Here is a 20,122-nt window from a genome sequence, read left to right as displayed (position 1 = left end):
TCCTCTTTCTCTTTCTCTTTCTCTCTCCTTTCTCTCTCTTTCTCTTTCTCTTTCTTCTCTCTCTTCTCTCTCTCTTTCTTCTCTCTCTCTCTCTCTTCTCTCTCTCTCTCTCTCTATCTCTCTCTCTCTCTCTCTCCTCTCTCTCTCTCCTCTCTCTCTCTCTCTCTCTCTCTCTCTCTCTCTCTCTCTCAGGTCGATTATTTCTCCATCCTCCTTTCTTCATTATACCGCGCCCCTCCCTTTGTCTTACCGCTACTTCCCATTATATTCTCATTTCTTGCATCTAGTTAGATGCTAATCACCTGCATTTCTCCTTCTCCCTCTCATCCCATTCCTTTTCAGCATGATTACACCCAACACTAATGCGTCACCCTTGGCGAAGGCAAATTAGCTGTCTGGGTGGAGTGCCAAGCGCGGAAACACAGAAATCCTCTTCCCTCACCTTCGCTTCTGTGGTCCGTTATCTACTAGTGTCGGTCCCCAAGCAACGTGAGCCATTCTATTCTGTAATAACTAATATGGAACCGAGAAAAGTGACATCCCGTCGTGAAAATGGCGTCATGAAAAGTGAAACTTCTAGGCACAAATGCCATAGGCGGCGGAACGGGGAGGGTACCGGGGCACCGTGCCCCCCTTTGATTTTGGCATTTTAACATTAGCCCTATGGGCGTTGCATGGAAAGCATGGAACCAAAAGTCGGCAGTGCCCCCCTTAATTGAAGGTGTTCCGCCGCTACTGACACATGCCTGATTAAGGATTGTTTTTTTTTTAAAGTTGAAAGGTGGTAGAGCATGTGCCATTGCCAACCTCTGAATTTCTTCCCAAATATTTTCAATGAGTTTGTCATTCCTTGACAATCGATGTATTTTTTTTTTAACTAGCAGAAGAAAAACTGCTTTTTCTTATACAAATGTATGACGTCATTGACACGTGTTCCGTCCTTTCCTCAGGTGACGTCATGCAGAAGGCGGTGACGTCACACCCTCACAGTCTGAGTGTATCGGAGCTGTCAGCGACTCAACTCACTGTGAGCTGGGCGCCGCCCGTCATCTCACACCCCACCGAGCGACTCAGATACAGGTGAGAAATAGTGAGATACAATTAGATACAATGGGATTCAGCTCAGATACAGGTGAGAAATAGTAAGATACAATAAGATACATTGGGATTCAGCTCAGATACAGATGAGAAATAGTGAGAAACCGATACCGATGAGATACAAGATACAGTGAGAGATGACTCGGGCGTACAAATGTATGACATACGGCGTTTTTTCGGTGACATTTCTCGTAAAGCTGTTCGTAAAGCCGTTTTGTAAAGCATTGTGGTGCAACGAAGACTACATAGAAGAAGACTTGGTGACTTAAAGTTTACCGCTCAAGAGAGGTCCCTTTTTCATCGTCTATGTCTTGCTACTTGTTACCCGCAGCGTATTCTATATTTTCATAGACCCAGTATCTTCTTGTCTTGTCCAAGAAACGTCTCTTTGTCTTTCGTAGTCTAGTCTTATCAAGCTGACGAAAGTTTGCGAAAAGATTTGCCACGTACTAAAGCCGCGTAATTGTCCTATAACTTTAGCTAATTACGTGCCAACACCATGGCTGAACGCAAATGACCTCATCTGGGCCAATTTGCTGGTCAGGGTAGCCACGTGGGGTGGCGGGAACTTTGGGACGGGAAGGGGCGGGTATATCAAATTGGCAGCCACACACACGGCCCTCGGGGATCGCTGCAGCTTCTGGAGCTCATGGTTCGTTAGCTGGAAATGAGATCGTTGGTAAGGCATCTTGGGATCTGGTGTTGGCCTGGTATGGTGCCACACGAAAGAATAAGGATTTACAAGCCCTACCCTGCAGGATTTTTGTGCCATCTTCGCGCCTCTTTTATTTTCTTCCGCCATGCCTGACTTCTACAAACTGGTTTCAACAATGTGATGCTACATTGGCAGCACTCTGGCGCACCTAGCAAGCACTGTGTTAGACGGTACCTGCTACGTCTCTACCCCATAGGGTGTTCCCGCGCTGTGAAGCGTGCTAAGACCGTGTCTACTGTCTACTCAAGTGATATGTTGTCTAAGTAATGTTAGCTGCGTAGACTGACCCCGTCTACCCTACAGGGTGTCCTACCGCCATCCGAAGTGCGTTATAACAATGTGTAGGTGTAACTTGTCTCTGAGACCGATCCCCTTCCACCCCACAGAGTGTCCTACCGCGGTCCGAACGCCACAGAGTACACCAACGTTACCACGGCGGCGCTGCTGCTCAAGCTGGTCAAACTGACGCCAAACTCTCAGTACAGGTGAGATATGCGGGGGATCAGCTGGTGAACGTGATGTACTTGAAACAAGTACCCAACCTGTGGATTATATGACACGTGCAGAGATGGAGGATAGCTGACTTTTAGTACTTGATACGATGCCGTAACAAAAATGTACGTATGTGAGGAAAATATAAAAAATAAACGTAACAATGGGCGATGGCATTGGTTCAGATATTTTAACCTATTTATTCGGTTATATTTCAGGGCCTTTTTTTTCGCTACAGCTTGGCGACTTCTCTATACTTTCAGCGTGCGCGTTTCGTTCCCCTGATCCGTTTCAGTGTGTTTTATCCGGTATGCTTCAGACTGTTTGTCCTGCCCGTCTGAGAATGTTTCACCGATGCATTTCAGTGTTTTTGTGACTGCGCTGAGCGGATTGGGCGAGAGCCGCCCGTCAGAGACGCTTCAGATGTGGACCAGCCCTGCCTACCCTGCCTACGTCGAGGTATGAGATACCTGACTAAGCTGCCTACATGGAGATGAGGAAGCTTGTTCATTACTAGGTTAAATGGGATAAAGTTCGTAAGCCTCATTTTCGCGAAGAAACAGCTCTTTGAATAAATAGCCATTCCTGAATTGAAAATATTCACTACAATTCTTCTTACCAGACTGCTCCACATGCTTCTTGTTACATGCCCGGTTTTTCGGTCTATTTGCGATGCATTTTCCATACCAATATGTCCCATACCATTAGCGTTTTTCCTTGAGCGCACATCCCTGTGAGTATAACAGAAACATTTATTCCGATAAAACTCTCTCATGAGCTACGTTACCTAAGCTGGGTAAAATCCCGGTATAGTACCTCCTTCGTCCAAGTCGAGATATGAGCTGCTTTGACCCAGAAGTCGCTTTGATGTGCTCTTAGTCGATTCCCTATTTATAACCAAAACGGTCAATCCCCTGTCGTACTCCGGCTTTGTTCTTAGCCTATACCCCTAGCCCTGTACAAAGCCTTAGCCTGCCTGCTTAACACTCCCCGTGTAATTTGTGGCCAAATAAGCCGCTCTAGCTGGCTCAGACGGGTCATGAACAACTAATGAGTGTTCTAGTCAGGCGCGGCAGGCGTCAGAAACTTGAGAATAGACTGCAGCTTGGGGTCGGCAGAGCGGGTTAAAATGAGGTGAAAATTGTGGACGAACTGCGGTACTATGGTCATGAGGAGTCTGTGATTGGTTTCCGAGGGACAGATTCAGCGTTTGTCTTGGTTTATTGGATATAAAAATGCTCGTGTCATGGTCCGATTTGAAGCTAAGGGGCGGGTTGTCCGCTCTAAGGGGCGGACAGCCGTGTTGGAATGGTAACGTAGATAATTATTATAAGCCACGTTTCGAAGTCGATCGATCGCTGTGTATTCTTTTACGATCGCTCGACTCCGAAGTGTGGCTTATGCTAATTATTAATGCGAATTTATGCAGTGCATTTTTTTCAAAGATATGATAATGTTCTCACCCTTTGTATAAATGAGCGATCTACATATAGCGCAATTAAAGGCAGAAGAGTTAGATTAATATGAAACCTTTGACAGTTCACAAGGCAATGGCAATCTATCCTACAGAAATGATCTCAAACAATGTAGAAGGACTTCCATTATGGAAAACATACCCCAACCTCCAACTGCTCCGGTTGTTTTCAATAAAAAACACAATTCTAACGAATAGTGTTTGTCTATTTCAAACAACCTGCGGTTGCATTTACAAGTTCAATCAGACATTTTCGGTCCACTACTTTTGGCACTATTTTGCTGTAATCGTGTCTACATATTTGTGTCGCTATCTTGGTGCCCCATATTTGTGTATCTCGTGTCCCATATTCGTGTATTTCGAGTGTCGCCACCTGACCCATGTAATGCCTTCCCCCAGCTGCCTACGATCCACCCCACGGATATGGTAAAGGAAGGTGGCAGTATGACCGTGTTGTGTATCGCCATGGCGGCCCCCGAGCCCACGGTGGCTCTCTACATCAACGGGAGGCACGTGACTGAGGTGAGACTAGTGGAGAGAGGAGAGAGGGAGGGGTGAGTGCGTGAGTGAGTGAGTGAGTGAGTGATTGAGTGAGTGAGTGAGTGAGTGAGTGAGTGAGTGAGTGAGTGAGTGAGTGAGTGAGTGAGTGAGTGAGTGAGTGAGTGAGTGAGAAAGAGAGAGAAAGTGAGAGAGAAAGAGAGAGAGAGAGAGAGAGAGAGAGAGAGAGAGAGAGAGAGAGAGAGAGAGAGAGAGAGAGAGAGAGAGAGAGAGAGAGAGAGAGAGAGAGCAGCGAGGCTCTCCAGCATTGCGAATTATTAGAATTATGATCTCAGCTCAAACAATGCCTTTGTTTTCAACTTTCCAATAACACTGTTATTGCCTTACACTGCATTGTAAACAACTCGGCTTATAACCCCTCTCAGAACATTAATTCATCGTCTTTCTACTCGGTTATAAATCCCCAACTACTTTGTTACCCCATTTGCTCCAAGTTAGTGAGTTGTTGTGTCGAATTGGACCAGGCCTCGCTAATCTAGCGGTCTGGTATCATGTTTATTCACATCTCGGTTGGGTTGTTTTCCGTGTGTTACAAAGTTCCCGGCTCATAATTTGGACTGAGTAGTAGCGAAATTGTGTGAATATGAAGCGAAGTTGGACGAGATAAATTAACAGCTGTTTGTAACGATATGAATAATCCAAATTTCTCGAATTGACTGAATAATGAATTTAGTGATAATCTCAGCCATAAATAACATTAATCATGCTATCATAGATAACGTGAATCAGTGAATTCATGTTATCTACATATGATGCTAACTATGCCTCGCTCTTTCTTGATGTGTTATTCATCACTTATCGAAACATCACTTCTCTCAATATCATCACATCAACCCCCCCTCCCCCGTCTGTCCAACAGGGTCGCACGCGGCACCTCGTGACGACAATTCGTAACGTGACCCGTGACATGAGCCAGGTGACGTGTTATGCCGATAACGGGTACGGCACTCCGATGCAGTCGACTCGACACATTATCATCAGCCGTGAGTAATCGCTGTAGAAATGTGAATACCGTAAATTACACGTGTTAAACCGTTACTGGTTATTGGCTACTGGTTTTTCGTGAGCTAATTCAAAAGTGTAATTGATATGCATTGCAATGAGATACAAGCTTACAACTAACGGACTTTGGAGGAAATCTGTTGCAATATTTTTCGTCATTTTGGCGTTGGCCAATAAAAGCTTTATAGAAAAAAGAACACTTTTAGTTCTTCTGACCTCGGTTATGACCGTTTTCAGGTCGTCCGGTGATTCGCTCCCGTCCCACCTACGTGGCCAAGGAGGGCGGCAGTGTGACCCTGCGCTGTAAGGTGGACGCCAGTCCCGAGCCGCAGATGGTGTTCTTCCGGGATCCATCTCAGCGCCAGGCGGTTATTGACGGAGGAAACTATGTCATCACTCTCAGCTCGGGACAGACGGTACGAGGAGATAAGTAGGTGTGAGTTAGGTCAAATGTGTAGGACAGACAGATTAGGAGCTTAGGCTTTCAGGGAACGGTTTGTGTAGGGTATATGGGTCACTCTCTGCAGAGAGACTATACACTAGTAGCCGGTGATCCAATTACATATATTAACTACTTGGTTTAGCACTATTCCTAAGTGAAGACATCTAAACTCATCAGACTCCCAGTGATATTTCTTCCCACAAAAAGCCATTGTTTCTGTTGATCATTGTTTGAATGGCCTATCCGTCCACTGATTTATAGGGCAAGAGTTTTGCTTAATAATTCCACTCGATACTTAATGGTTTAGTATGGCGACACCCCAAAGACCCCGGCTTAAGCCCACCCTTTGCGACGCGACGGAGGCCTTTCTTATTCCAGCCTTACGTAAGCCTCCTTTCCAACGCCACCGTAATAGGATGACTTCGGAAGTGATTTCGAGACCCTTCAAAGACAAGATGTCTGCAGGGCTCGTTTTATACGAGACTTTGACGGGTTGCGAGACTCATATGCGGCCCCGTGTGTTGAAACTTTGGTACTGCCTAGCAAACAAAGCTCTTTGAGGAAGTGCGCGTCAAAGAACGTAATGTGAGAAGTTGGCGACCACTTTGTTTTAGAGTCGGGACTCGGGAGTGGGACCAACAGCTTTTTGATGATGACCTAGATTTCATCCAGTCCAGCGATGTGTGGAAGGCTTAGTGCACTAATAGATGTACTGAATGATGCACACTACTATGTTACTCATAAATCAAAGGCAAGTCGTTATGTGATACACGTGTGATAGCCAAGGATTTCAACTATTGTATGTAATGTGCATCTAATGTGTCCAACCATTTCATTCTATGTATCTGGGAGTATAAACTCTGAACGGCAAGTAACCTAGTCGAGTCTGCTCTTGGTTGTCGAAGTCCGTCCTGACGCTGTTGACGCTATCAACAGGAGGGAGACCACACCATGGAGTTGATGATCAAGCAGGTGACTGCCGAGGACTTCGGCAACTTCTATTGTCACGCAGAGAACGTGTTTGGCGGCATGACCAAACTGGTCACGCTCACCCAGCAAAAGGTAAGAAGGTTGAAGGTGAGAGGTTGTTTGAACTCTGAGATGAGAGTGGCAGGGGTTTGAGACGGGTAGTTGCAGCTTAGTTTAGCCCGGTTTACATGGGACTTTCAGCTCGGGGCCAAGTCCGACATATTTCAATGATTTTGAGATTCAACCAGAGACTGTCACTAAGTCAAGCTACGATACATGTGCAGATAACCGTTCAGCCGCTAACGACAGTACATAATGTTCCTCGTTGAAATGGCCATTTCCAATGACATTATTTTGGTAGTAGCATTCTCATATAACCATTCGTTAGTCCACAAGTACCTCAAGTCAGTTTCTAGCATATGCTGATGCTCAATATCTTTCTTTTCTCAACTAACCCCTTCATCTCCCCACCCCCAGGAGGCTCCCAAACTGTACAACCTCGGCGTCACGGAATGCTGTCGCCGACTCAACGTCAGCACGCAGTGTCAGCGCGCATGCGCATTTGACGTCGATCTGGACGCGGTGCTGGCCATGCCAGAGTGTGCCAGAGAGATGGGCAAACTGATGACGTGCGCGGCAGGTGAGTGACGTCATTAGTGACGTATTTGAGGGACGTTGCTTTGGTTAGACACTACTTATGATCTTTCTTTCTGGCGTTATTGGCATGGCGTACAATCGTAGCGAACATCACTAGGCAGTCTGGTTACAATACAGTCCTTCTTAAATACGCAACCAACAGTTGAAATGTTGCATTGACTATGGCAGCACACGTTTGTTAAATATTTGCGTCCACGACTGAAAAGATACGATCAGTTTTGAAATTTAAACTAAATCAGCTTATGCGGTGTTTGTGTCAACTTTGGGATAAGGCTAGTGAACTCAATAGGGAAATCGCCCGTAGAAGCTACATTGATCGAATAAAAATTGATACTGGCCTTAGCTTCCCGCGACCACCCCATAGACTGCTAAACACATTCTGTTTCCTCCTCCCACCGGCAGATGGCTCTGATCACCGTCGCTGCTGTGCCAAGAAGATCGTACCGACCCGGTGTCTGGACTGGTGTCGGGGCGAGCCGGTGGCCGCTGTCCAGGAGTGCTCAATAGGATACGCCAAGGAGATCGTCGACTGCTTCGAGGAGGGAAAAGGTACGGGTTGGCGTCAATGAGTTTATGGGATTTGAGCGGTTATGGTTTAAACTCATGGTCTGCAACTCTGCAGTAATCCTGATGGGAAGATATGAAACGACAAACGTATGAGATTGTCACTTGGTCACATGATCAGACTGAAAGGGCCTAACCCAACCCAATAAACAAATTGTTACTTGTATCCATTGATGACTATTGGCAATGTTTTAAATGGAGTTTTGTGCCTAAAGCATTTTTTTTTCATCTGCTTGCGTCGACAAGTTATTTCAATGCAAGTGAAGCAGCCATGATTTTGTTGATCGTTTCGTGGATTATGTACAAAGCTCTGTGGACTAGGAAATGTGAATGACCTTACTTGTATGAGACGTTTAAGGAAAAGAGCGGATAGTCTCGGCCTTCACGTGCCGCCATTCTTTACTCCAATGACGTCATAATAACGTCTCGTGACGTGTGTTTCAGCCGTGCTGCCGGGCCCTCCTCTCAATGTCCGTGTGGAATCGGTCAGCAGTAACGCCGTCCGTGTCCGCTGGGACGAGCCCGACAAGAACGCAGACAAAGTCGAGGTCTACAGGTAAGGCTGGGCGTGAGCCCATCCTAAATTAGGAGTTGGCTGATTAGGGTTGCATGGTTTTCACAGAATTACATAATACGTAGGCCTAAATAACAACAACGATCTGCTCTTTTTGGTGGATTATTTTCAGAACGTTTTTTTCGCTGTGCTTTTATTGCCTCAGGGCTGATCTAAACTACGAACAATGAGCATGCCAAATTATGGCTGCTTTCGAGAAACGATCAAATGGAACCGCTGTTAAAGCTCAAAGAACCGCACTGTCGCCATACCTTACGCCACCGCCCCCGTTTGCCCTACCGTAGGGTATACTGGCGTGCTCCGGATGACAAGATCTCGTCGCGCAACGACACGCGCTCGACATCGCTGCGAATTAGCGGCCTGCGAGCCGGCGTGGAGTACGAGTGCGCGGTGAAGTCTGGAAACCACTACGGATCGAGTCAACTCACCACGCCGATCATGTTTGTCCCCGGCAGAATATTCGTGTCCTCCGAGAGCACCGACGAAAGTGAGTGCAGGGGGTGGGATGGGAAATTTGTGTATACCTGTGCGTTTTTATATCGTCTTTTAACCATAAGAGGTTTGAATGTAAACGATTTTTTTGGTTTTTCTATGGTTATTAAATAGGTACCTAGCTGCATGGAATTCTTGATTAAATTATTCCTCCGTCGTTGCCCTTGTGACGGTCTGAAACAATTGTGCAAGCTGTAAAACATCCACTTGTGCCAAACCTATCGGCCTCGTGACGTCTCCCATTTGTCACACACCTCGCAAACAATGATCCGACCATAATCAGCTGCTTCACTCATGCCTCTACTGCCCGATCAGTGTCATTTTCTCATTTCTCACCACCCCATCTATTTACCCCACGCTGTGGTGCATTACCCGCCGGTTTTCCCCCCACAGACTACTACATTGGCACTGGTACGGTTCTTGCCGTGGTGATCATCCTCGTCCTGGTGCTGGCCGTGATGATGGTCGGAGCCGTGCTCTATCGTAGAAAGAGGAGGAAGGCCGGAGCCGCCGACCGCGTCAGCTTCGAGAACCCCAGCTACCTCCGGGAAATGAACCTGGAGAACCTTCAGGTGAGGTATTAATAACCCTAGCTAGAGTCGCGGCTTCGAGAACCCCAGCTACCTCCGGGAAATGAACCTGGAGAACCTTCAGGTAGGAACCTCAGCTAGAGATTTCAGGGTCCTAGCTTCATACGGGAGATAAAGCTGGAGAACCTTTAAGACGGAGCACTTCGTTCAATCCGTTGTAAATTGAAATGCATACATTTTTTCAGGTAACTGTAAATTTGTGTACATCGGATCCAGATTTCTTTTCATTCTAACCACTTCCATTTTTCTTTTACAGAACACATCGGAATCGTCATTCTCGGGCGGCCTGAACGGAACACACGGCTTCCACTCTAACGGCGACCCGGCAACTCTTAGTGTCAACAGTCACCGCCAGACACCGCCACAGTCGAACGGCGGCAGCCAATCAGCATCGCCGGCGCGATTCGGTGCCCTCCGCAACGGGCTGGGATTGGTTGCCAAAAAGGCGGGATTCAAACAGTTCGAGAACGAGCAGTGATTGGTGGACGAGTGATGACGCTCGGTGGTTTGACGAGGACAGCTCCACAAATGACTGTGATTGGCTGCCACGTTTTGGGGAAGGACGCTGATTGGTGGGCGAGGACACGCTGGGCGTGGCTTGATAAAAACGGTGGTGCGTTGACAATAGAAACAGTGAGTGTGATGAGCGTTGTCATATCTATGAAATGCGAGTACGTTTGTGTGACATACTGATGAAGTTTTGAATGGTGTCCTTACGAACAATATTGGTGACTGCGTCGAAGAACGATATACTCAATAGTTAACCACACACCACCATCAGGTAAATGTCAATGAGCGCTTAAAAAGCTCTGTCTTATTAAGATGGGTGCCGCGTTAGGAAGAGGTTTATGGTCACGTGCATACTAATATGATGTCGAAAATAACATCGAAAGGTGATTTAGCATCACGACTCAATTACCGTTTATTCTGATCTGTGACCAGAACGAATATGAAAGTAAGGATGTAAAGAAACGGTAACAGATGTTGACACTGTTTCTGGACCTCCTTAGCTCTTGTTACCCTAAAATTTCGTGCTTTCCTTATATGCATGTGATTTAGGGGCCATTTGCCGCATTCAGCTTTCGCTATCATGTTTAAATGAGTGACACATGGGATTTGTCATTGATTTTTCATGCTACATGACTAGGATTTGATGTATTTTAACTATAAGGCCTCAGTATTGCTTGTTGCCAACATGTTCTGTGATTTGAATACGTTATTCTCAATGTCAAAACATGATAATTCCGATAATCGATATTCTACCATGTTGGGGGCATCATATCTTCGGTGGCTGGAAGGAGCCCAAACTCGAAGTCCGTTGTTTTTGGTTGTCAAAGTCCGTTTATAGTTGGTTGTCCATTGACAGTCCATGCCTCAGACTCTAGCCTTTCTTGTGTTCGCTTCCTGCCACTTAACTGTGATCCCTAGTTGTTGAACTCCTTAATTTATCGGCGAATGTTGCACGTTGTTCCGTGCCTCGCCAGGGATGTACCACATAGATGGTACAAGGGCATTATAGGGCAATTACATATACACTGGTGAACACATCACACCGATGATATTCGCAGTAGCACAATTCACTCGAGTATGAATGACCGAGTATAAGTGTTAAGTGGCGTTTATAAGATACTTGACTGATATGTGAAGTGTGATGTGCTACTTTGTATTCGAGTGTTCTGTAAACCTGTCTGATATGGGTTGAGAGGTCGCATGTGAGTAAAATGATAGTGATTGTTACAATTAGATTTAGTGAAATGAGCGATCATAACTTCTTGACTTTCCTTGGCATTCGAATCTCTGTACACTGCCATTTCCAGTGAAGGACCTAGGAGCCCAATAGATTGGCAGATGAACAAAGTTTGGTTTCACACAGCGTTTTTATAACCCTATGAACAACTTGTTACAATTGCTTGAATGGCCCCATGACACACACTAAAAAGCAACTCGACATCCACTTTGATAACACGATAGACTACCATGTTAGACGGCTAGATTCGTGCGTGCGAACTGCGAATGTTTGTAAGTTGTGTATGAATGTCGAAGTGTTTGCACACAGTTGTTACACGGACGATGTTTGAGTGCTCACTGGCGTGTATTTAGTCACATGTAACGTGCCCTCATCGTGTAATATACGTCACGGAGCACCTGAGTCGCTGTTTCAATTCAGAACAGAACAGATCAGAAGTGATGTTGTCGTGTGACGTGTACGCGTCGGAGGACTGGAAAACTGTTATTCTTGAACAGAAGTTTGCGAGTTATTTGAAAGTAACCGAGAAAGCTGAACACTCTAATATTCGGCACAAATTGTGAAAGATATTGATTTAGAAGAGCCTGAGCATGAGCGGGCGCTAAGGAAAAAAACGTGGCGTTGCGTATAGCACACTAAAACCAACGGTAATATTTATTGCATAGTAATATCGAGCGCGTAGACAAAACTATAAGGCACTTATTCACTAATGGTCGTACCCCTAGGCAACGACCAGGCATCGACTAGGCACTGACTAGGCACTGACTATGTACTGACTAGGCACTGAGCATCAACTTATCGGGCATGTCACATGACACTGTTTTTACTGCAGTATAGCTGTGACAATGCAGCGCATTCTAGTCCAATAGTAGGTCAACCAAATAATGGCTTTGGCACCATTGGAGTTCTTTTTTCAAACCAGATGTTGTGCAGTGTAGATACCTTGTTCTTCTCTCAAATTTAGCGTTTTAAAGTAGCTTTCTTGCTCTCGAACGTATTGGTAACGCTCCAGTTCAGAAAGAATACTGTTGACTGCTAAGTTGGGTTTTTGGGCTGTTGCTTATGGGAATAAACGCTCAACCAAATCACTTTCATCCATTTGTCACGAAGAGAAAAAGAACCAAGTGATTGCATTGACCAGCGAAATACGGTCTTTCCTAGACGGTATTGAATTTATCCGTCGGATAGCAAGCACAAGAGCCTGAGCGCATTGAAGACGTTTCCTCTGTTTTTAAACACAGTCCTATCGACCCCCGGGCGGAGTCGGCGACCTGAACAGCTTCCTGGCTCTCCACCCGGGCCTTTGACGCGCCTCTGACCGAGAAGCTCTCTCCGTTACCGGAGTGGAGGGACAACTTCTGACCGGCGCTGGCGGCGCGGCTGCGGCTGCTCCCGCGACCTCGGCCTCATGGCCAGCCGCTCCCGCCTCCGCTTGTGACCCTACCGCCCCTGGCACCGCCGCCGCGGCCGCCCCACCCTCCTCCGCCCCCGGCATCACCTGTCCCGCATTCACTGCCATACTCTGTCTGATTAACGCCCCGATCGCTGAACCCTTCCTCTTCTTTGCGTGCCTCAGCCGAAGGAAGTGGGCGACTCTCGATCCTGCTGACTTTGATGTTGAAGGAGGTGCTGCCGGGGCTGGTGAGATCGGTGGTATTGATGCAGCTGAGCCAGAAGGTGCTTCCACTCGAGCTGATGGAGGTGCGTCCAGTCTCGCCTCTTCAACGCTAACATCACTGAAGTCACTCCCACAGCTAATGTCGCTGTGGCGGACGGAGGCCTCATTGATTGTTCCTGTGCTCTTACTGTGAGCCAGACCTGCAGCTCTGCTTCCTGTTCTTCGTCGAGGAGGTCGCTGAGGGCTTTCAGCACCGAAAGGAAAAGGACCTCCAGCAGAGTCGGCGTCTGCGTCACCTCCAGAAGCAGTAGGACGCGATGACCAGGTGGCACCAAAGAACTGATCTCTGGCTCGACGAAGTCTCTCGGCTCGAGCGGTTGGAGTGGGACTTCGTCCCTCGGAACCAAACCGAGCGGCCTCGAACGCCGAGTCGAACGAAGAGTCGAGGGAGGAGTCAACACCGGTGGGCGTGGTCACACTCAGCGACGTCACAGATGACGTCACACAGTGTGAGAATGGTGGAAACGGCGACGTGGCTCCTGAGGAGATTGGCGCTGAAGAAGGGGTGGATGGCGTGACAGGATGACCTCCGGAACTCACCCTAGTTCTCAGAGACACCGGAGAGCTAGTCAAATGCGGTACTTGACTAGAAATCGGCGGCAAAGGACTCCATCGCGGGGGACGTCCCGCAAGGCCACGTGGTTCCGCGCCTCTGACGGCGAGCGAAGGACTCAAACCACCAGGACTTCCACTGGGAGGCTCCGGTTGCAACACAGCACCTCCGCTTGCCGAGCGTGCCTGCGCTATGAGATTTGAATCGTGGTGTGTGTCGTTCTCGTCATTATCATTTCTTGAAGACAGCATGACAAGACCGTCTGACAGGCTCTTCTGCAACTGCAAGGCAACGTTGCTTGTGTCCGCACGAGGGCGGTGAATATCCCTGCGCGGTAGGACTGGTGTTGAGGTTTCCGGAGAGTCTGAGATGTTGTTGAATTTCTCAATCATTCCCCGGATGTTCTGTGAGGAGCCTGCAAGAGTCAGAACGCTGCGTTTTGATTGCTCGGAAGGTTGCGGGGTGTAATGATGATGATGTTCTTCGGTGGACGTTGTTTTGGCTTCGATGTCGGGAACATGAAGTTCGGCGGTAGATTTGGTGACGGGACGCAAAGCTTGGCTGTCGTCCTTCTTCGAAGGGTCTTCGTTTTTTGGTTGAGAAACGACACTCTCTGTGGGTGATTTGTCTTGATGCGTGTTTGGGCCCCTGGCAGACACTAACCGAGAAGTTTCAGGTTCGGTCTTCAGCGCAATCTTGCCACTTGCTTCACTTGTTGCGACACCAGCTTCACGAGAAGCCTGGACATGAGGCTTAGTATCGACACATCCTTCCTGCTCGTTGCTTTTTGTCTGCTGCTCGACTTGATCAGGTTCTGGTCTCACGGTGGTTTCTTGGGACACTTTTCTATCGCTCCCGGGCACCTGACCCTTTACACCACCACTCCCATCATCAATCTTTTGGATGGTGGCATCATGTGCGCTTACCTCATCGCGATCACTCAGAACCTTGCTTTTATGCACTTCTGCTTTGTCGTCATTATAAACTGCAGCTTCGCCACTAACTGCACCAACTTTCCATTCACCGCCATCGCCACCACCACCACCAACAGCGGCATCACCAGCAGCAGCCCCAGCTGGTTCAAGCACCAGTGGAAACTCAACACCTCCCTTCGCGACGTGCTCTTCACTGCCTTCCACGCTAGGTGTTGACTCTTGTGAAGTCACCGAAAGACTAGCCTGCAATGGTGGTCGTTCATTCGACGTCACCTCCAGCCTCAGGGGAAGTGGACTTGCGGTAGGAGTCGGGGTTGTGCTGGACAGACGATCAGCTACCTCATCTACTGGGTGAAGTGAGAGGTTCATCCTTTCTAGAGACGTCACATGAGCACCTTCGCGCTGTGCTGTCAACTGCGGTGGTGCATTTTCTGACTCACGTGATGTCAAATTGACGCCTTCGCGTTCTGTTGGAGACCGTGATGGTTCATTTGCGGACTCACGTGACGCATTGACGCCACGTGATGTTGAGGGTGATGGTGTATCCACCTGATCCCGAACATGAACCTGAAGTTTCCCGTGATCCACAGAATACACAGTTCTCTGCGCAGAAACAATCACAGGAGCTGAGGTCGCGGGCGGCAGGCTAGAGAGATATCTTGTATCTACAGTGGGAATTTCAAAAGTTCTTGTGGCGCCGGCGGTGAACAGGCGGTCCTCTGAAGCAGAAGATGGTCCCTGGGAGACCCGCGGACCCTGGGAGTCAGTGGAGTCCCACTCGGCGCCGTGTTCGGATCGTGAGTCGGTGGCGTTACCGTCATCCTCTTCCTCCTCGATGAAGTGTTCGGGGTGCTCAGCCATCTGGAGACAACCAACAAATATTCAGTAAAACGTCGCAAAATTCTGCAGGATGGTGAGAATTCAAATGTTGTTAATGCTTTTTGCTCTAACTCTACAAAACGTGATGGATTCGATATATTTTCGTTCGCGATAGATTCAATATATTTCAACTTTAAGACAAACGAGAAATAGTCGGCATGAAAATAGTTTTCATCCTAACCATAGAATAATACTGATAACATGTCCGCAAGTTAAATATTCAAAATGCGTCCTTAGTTCCTAACCCAATATGTCTATGCAAGAGGACACCTTCCCTGATATCTGTCATCTTACCTGAAACAGTTTGGGCTCATCGACGTCCTCGGAGGAGGGTATACTCGAGGACCGACTCCGGTACGAGGACGGTGTGGAAATGACGTCATCGGAGCTCTTTCGCCGCCGGTCCAGGGCGTACTGCGCCTCGACAGACTCCAGCTCGCGCTGCATTTCCTGCGGGACAGATAATGACACGTCGTGAGATCAAATAAAGCGCCCTGGCATCGAAAGGCGAGAATTGGTAGCTTGTTGGCGTGTTTATTGGCGTGTTTATTTGTTTATTGACTTAATTATTTGGTTATTTGCTCTGCCAAGTTCGGATTCGGTCAACTCGGAAGCCAGAGCCAGAACCTCGACTGTAGATGACTCTCAAAAGTCTGTCTGATAGTGACCATCATCTAGTGTGATAAGTGATGAGAATACTTTGGTCCTAAGGATAGAGTGGACGGATGGTCGCATGAGTTATACCTTTTTAGCGGCATTGTTCACGAGTTACCACTGCAGGAATTATGATTGGGATTATTGTTCATAGATGGCGACAGCAGTAAATGCCTGTAGATAGACTGTGCCGCAAGACATCCAGATTCCAGACGCCAGTGTCTCATGGTCGCGCTGCTTATCGGTTATGATCATACAGCCAGATCGCTGCACATTTGGGTCATTTTGAGCATAAATATATTGTTTTCATATATTTCTATATGCTACAAACCTTGAGCGTTTGGTCGTAGGACGTGTAGAGATCGCGTTTGTTCCTCCATTTAGCCACAGCTCCGAGATCTTCAACGGAAGATCGCGAGGAAGAACATTGCGACGCCAGCATCTCCTCATCTGAAAAAAAAAACAATCAGCCATAGGAAGGTACAGGTCTCGCAGGTTTTAGCGGTAGGTTTTGCACCTAGAAAATTTAGTGTACTTCAGGCTATAGCTTCGTCGTCTTAAGCTTTTAAGTGTTGAAGATGCGATCGACTTGTTGGTTCACAAGCCGGCCATGATCGTGTAAAATGGCTTTTTCGTAGATCGATTAGTTTCTGAGATATAACCGGAAATGTAAAAGTGCAAAACCTACCGCTTAATCTCGCGAGAACTGTACATACGAACATTGGCTTACTTGATAACATATCCAAAAGCTTATAATTTCCTAAGCATATGCAGATTTGAAGAAATATTTAAGACGATTTCGATTTAAACCGAAAAAACGTCTTGATTTCAGACTCAAGCGTTTGCTGTAAACGGTCAGCGCTTGTTTACACGTTTAGTTAATTGTAGCAGCTGTTTATAGGTGATACAAAATTAACTAAGGTATTCTAAAGAAATTTGTATCAAACACGATGCATAAACGTAAAAATTGCGAAAAAGTAAAAAAAAAACGAAACGCAGGATACGTTTACGAACGTCCCTTCAAAACACCACTGAAAACAAGCAGTCCATGCCAGCAGTCTTGTGATCTGTCTGTCCATTAAATTACTCGTGTACTGACCATTAAATACTGATCCATTAAATTACTCCAGTACTGACCGGGACTGGTCGGGCAGAGATCGTCAGCAGTAGATGTGGGCTCGCTGACTCCACACTCGTGACTCAGCTGATCACGGTCTTCGTCTGTCTCCTGAAACTGAGACGGAACTCGTGAAATTTACACAGGCACTCGTGAGTAGTGACTCATACCCGTGACCCAACTGATCAAGGCCATCCTCGGTCTCCTAAAACTGACTCGCGCTCGTCTACTTTTCAAATTCAACGCGTATTTATAGAAGCGATTAAGTCTGAGGTGCTTCCCGATAAAGCTGCAGCATAGAGTAGTAGCACTTACAACAGTGCAGTAAGGATAACGTAAGATGTTGCCGCTTTTTTGGCAAAACGGCAAGCTGTATGGTTCTGGCATTACGTTTAACGATCCGGGCACAGAATGTTTCCCTGTCAGATTTATGATTGCCAAAGCAAACCGATTCTGAACGTTGGGTCGAGTTCATTCAAATCGTTTCAGTGACCCGACACCTTACGAATTGGAAACCGCAATGGTAGACATTTCTCACCTGCCGGTTTTTCTGCTGAGACGGCAGATGGAAGGTGAAGCTGATGGGTTCCTCTGGATTGAAGTCGTCCCCTTCACCCAGCTCCTCCATGGGAGGACTCATACTCAGCGGAGGACTGTGAGGGGACGCTGGAAAACAAGAAAAACAAGTCATCTATCTGATTATGAGGCACGCCTCTAAAAAGATGTCGCCGAGTGAAAGTTGGTGTGGTTCGTAATTGGTACACGTAGCCTTGATCGTGAGTCGTGACAAAAGTCAGCAAGCTTTGAAAGAACGTTGTTGTCACCATCATGGCTCTTGCAACGATTTTTTCGTTATTTATCATCGCTACGAACTTCCATTGCAGGTTTTTATTTGTATCGTCAGAGGTTTCATATCTGATTGGTAAAATTTAAATTAGCCTGTACCTCGAGCGGTGCAGAGAAGCAGCATCTCCCTCTGCAGTTCCTCCACTTTCTTGCTCAGCTGACTGGGCAGTGTCGACCAATCAGCGGCCTGCCAGGCCGGCTTGTCGTCACCTCTCAGCCAATCAGGAGGCGTTTCCGTATTCCGTGACCAACTTCTGCTGTGGTGACCTTGAGAATAGGACCGCGTTGGTCGTTTGCCCTGTCGTGGCCCGAGAGCCTTCTCAAGTCGTTTGGCCTGGAAATGGACAGCACAATCAATGAGGGATGGTAAATAGCATGTCAAGATGCGTGGGCTCCTTCAGTCAAATGCTACAATTCGATGGACCTTTCATAAAAACGCAGCCACTTTGCTATAAGAAACCGTACAACGACAGTGTAAATCTGTGTTCTTCTACATACAGTCCTGATTATTCTTCGAATATAAATGCATAAATGTCCCCACCTGTGATAACAAATCGGTACTGATGGCTTGCAGCTTATCCACTGTTTTCTTATCGATCTGTTTTCTGCGAGCACCAGGAGAAGGCAGGAGAAGACCCTCCGCTGCGTCCACCTGAAGCGCTTCTGTGGTGGTAGGGGCTTCTTCTGGAGCATCTGCAAATAAAGATGGATACCTAAGTCAAACGCGTTCGTGGTATAAGCATCCAATTATAGCACCTTGAGGTTACAAAATGGATTCGGGATCTGTGCCTTCGAGGTAAGGGAAAATAAAAGGCCGTAGTTAGCTTAGTAGGACATATTTTTGTGTCTGTAGAATGATAGAGTCTGCTCCTTCCTCAACCTGATCTCAGTGCACCTAAAAAAACATACCAAGAACTCTTACCTTTAGTGTCATGAGTCTGTTCACTAGCGACGTCTATGGAGGATCCAGCGGCGTGTAGTTTCCTCATATTGCCCACCAGATGTCGGGCCAGGTCCGCCTGCTGATCGCTGTGGTGCTGAAGCGAGGCCTGGAAGAACGCCGCCAATAAGTACACTAAAAAAGATGCTGAATGACACGTTCAAGTGGCGATGAGCTGAAATTCTATAATAAAAAAACTTCCTTTAATTATTTCAAAAGGCAACATTTTCGAGCATTTAGAGCCTATTCAATCGGGACAACTCCATTCCAACAAGATTGACTCATCCGTTGAGTCGCACCAGCCGTTCGTCCAAGCAGAACAATATATCTCCATTTTTCTCTTGTCCAAACCTGTGAAATGATATAACCAGACCGGACAGGCATCACCCAACAAGACGGAGATTTTCTTTTACCTGAATCTGTTCCCGCTCCTCCTGAAGTCGGGCTCCGGTGCCCTGGAGTTCGTTACACCGCTGCTGTAGATTTTCCAGCATCTGCAGGTTGTTTTCTACTAGTTCTTCCTCTGCCTTCAGTCCATCGCCTAGGGCAATAAAAACATAAAAACTAAAAAGAGAGAAAGGCAAATGCTCCTTGGCCAAGCCAGTTACTAGTGAGATCATTTTTGCAGCTCTCAGCGTGCCAGTCTTTTCTACAGTATTTCTAGTTTTTTTTAATTAAAATCAGCCACTACACTGCACTGCCAGAGTATCGAGTTGGAGGCATTTGTCAGAATCTATGGAAAATGTCTACAAAATGTAATTTGAGAACACAAGAACAATCTGATTCAGAACATATGATTTTATTCATGAAGCAGGATAATGAGTCAATGACTCGTAGTTCTTTTTTTTTACAGATTATCATTTGATGGGCTGGTGAAATTCATGCTGCGCGGGCCACAATACTAATCGAGCAGTGGCGTTCTGAATAATGGTCAATTGATCGAGTAGTACCTTCTTTGGTCCGAGTCTTCTTTGTCTTCTCGTCCCGAAGTTTCTCTGAAAACGATATTAAATATGTAAAACGGCAGACATTGATAAGACATTAAACGATCATAACTGTTTTTTCTTCTTCTTAACGTCGCTGAATCACTCGACAGGCCTCACTAGTCGTATCCGACCTTTCAGCGATAGTTATAGGTAGTATTTT

At 46.9% G+C, this 20,122-nt stretch overlaps 2 protein-coding genes across 2 annotated transcripts in view; one reads left to right on the top strand and one right to left on the bottom strand.

Moving 5' to 3' along the window:
• Positions 1 to 950: 950 nt before the first annotated feature.
• Positions 951 to 11,776, top strand: LOC122376893 (Ig-like and fibronectin type-III domain-containing protein 1; the record flags this gene model as incomplete). Its single annotated transcript, XM_043356882.1, has 13 exons — positions 951 to 1,080; positions 2,200 to 2,298; positions 2,671 to 2,764; positions 4,179 to 4,301; positions 5,197 to 5,320; positions 5,577 to 5,755; positions 6,718 to 6,843; positions 7,228 to 7,390; positions 7,810 to 7,956; positions 8,416 to 8,527; positions 8,830 to 9,032; positions 9,431 to 9,609; positions 9,884 to 11,776. Coding segments are annotated over 13 exons (1,901 nt in total), but the record flags the coding sequence as incomplete, so codon positions are not given.
• Positions 11,777 to 12,010: 234 nt separating this feature from the next.
• LOC122376892 overlaps positions 12,011 to 20,122 on the bottom strand; it is a gene marked incomplete at its 5' end in the record, with an annotated part of 31,849 nt that continues 23,737 nt past the window's right edge. Inside the window, 10 exons of the mRNA XM_043356881.1 lie at positions 12,011 to 15,401; positions 15,714 to 15,869; positions 16,405 to 16,523; positions 17,211 to 17,307; positions 17,729 to 17,856; positions 18,136 to 18,370; positions 18,578 to 18,729; positions 18,959 to 19,085; positions 19,390 to 19,517; positions 19,927 to 19,971. Of these exons, the coding sequence (XP_043212816.1) occupies positions 12,618 to 15,401; positions 15,714 to 15,869; positions 16,405 to 16,523; positions 17,211 to 17,307; positions 17,729 to 17,856; positions 18,136 to 18,370; positions 18,578 to 18,729; positions 18,959 to 19,085; positions 19,390 to 19,517; positions 19,927 to 19,971 (3,971 nt within the window). The remainder of the gene's footprint in view (positions 15,402 to 15,713; positions 15,870 to 16,404; positions 16,524 to 17,210; positions 17,308 to 17,728; positions 17,857 to 18,135; positions 18,371 to 18,577; positions 18,730 to 18,958; positions 19,086 to 19,389; positions 19,518 to 19,926; positions 19,972 to 20,122) is intronic.

Source organism: Amphibalanus amphitrite, unplaced genomic scaffold (genome assembly GCF_019059575.1).
Source record: "Amphibalanus amphitrite isolate SeventyFive unplaced genomic scaffold, NRLGWU_Aamphi_draft 002379F_arrow, whole genome shotgun sequence".
Classification (NCBI taxonomy): Eukaryota; Metazoa; Arthropoda; class Thecostraca; order Balanomorpha; family Balanidae; genus Amphibalanus; species Amphibalanus amphitrite.
The sequence above is the reverse complement of the archived record's forward strand: the minus strand, read 5'-3'. Positions and strand labels throughout refer to the sequence as shown.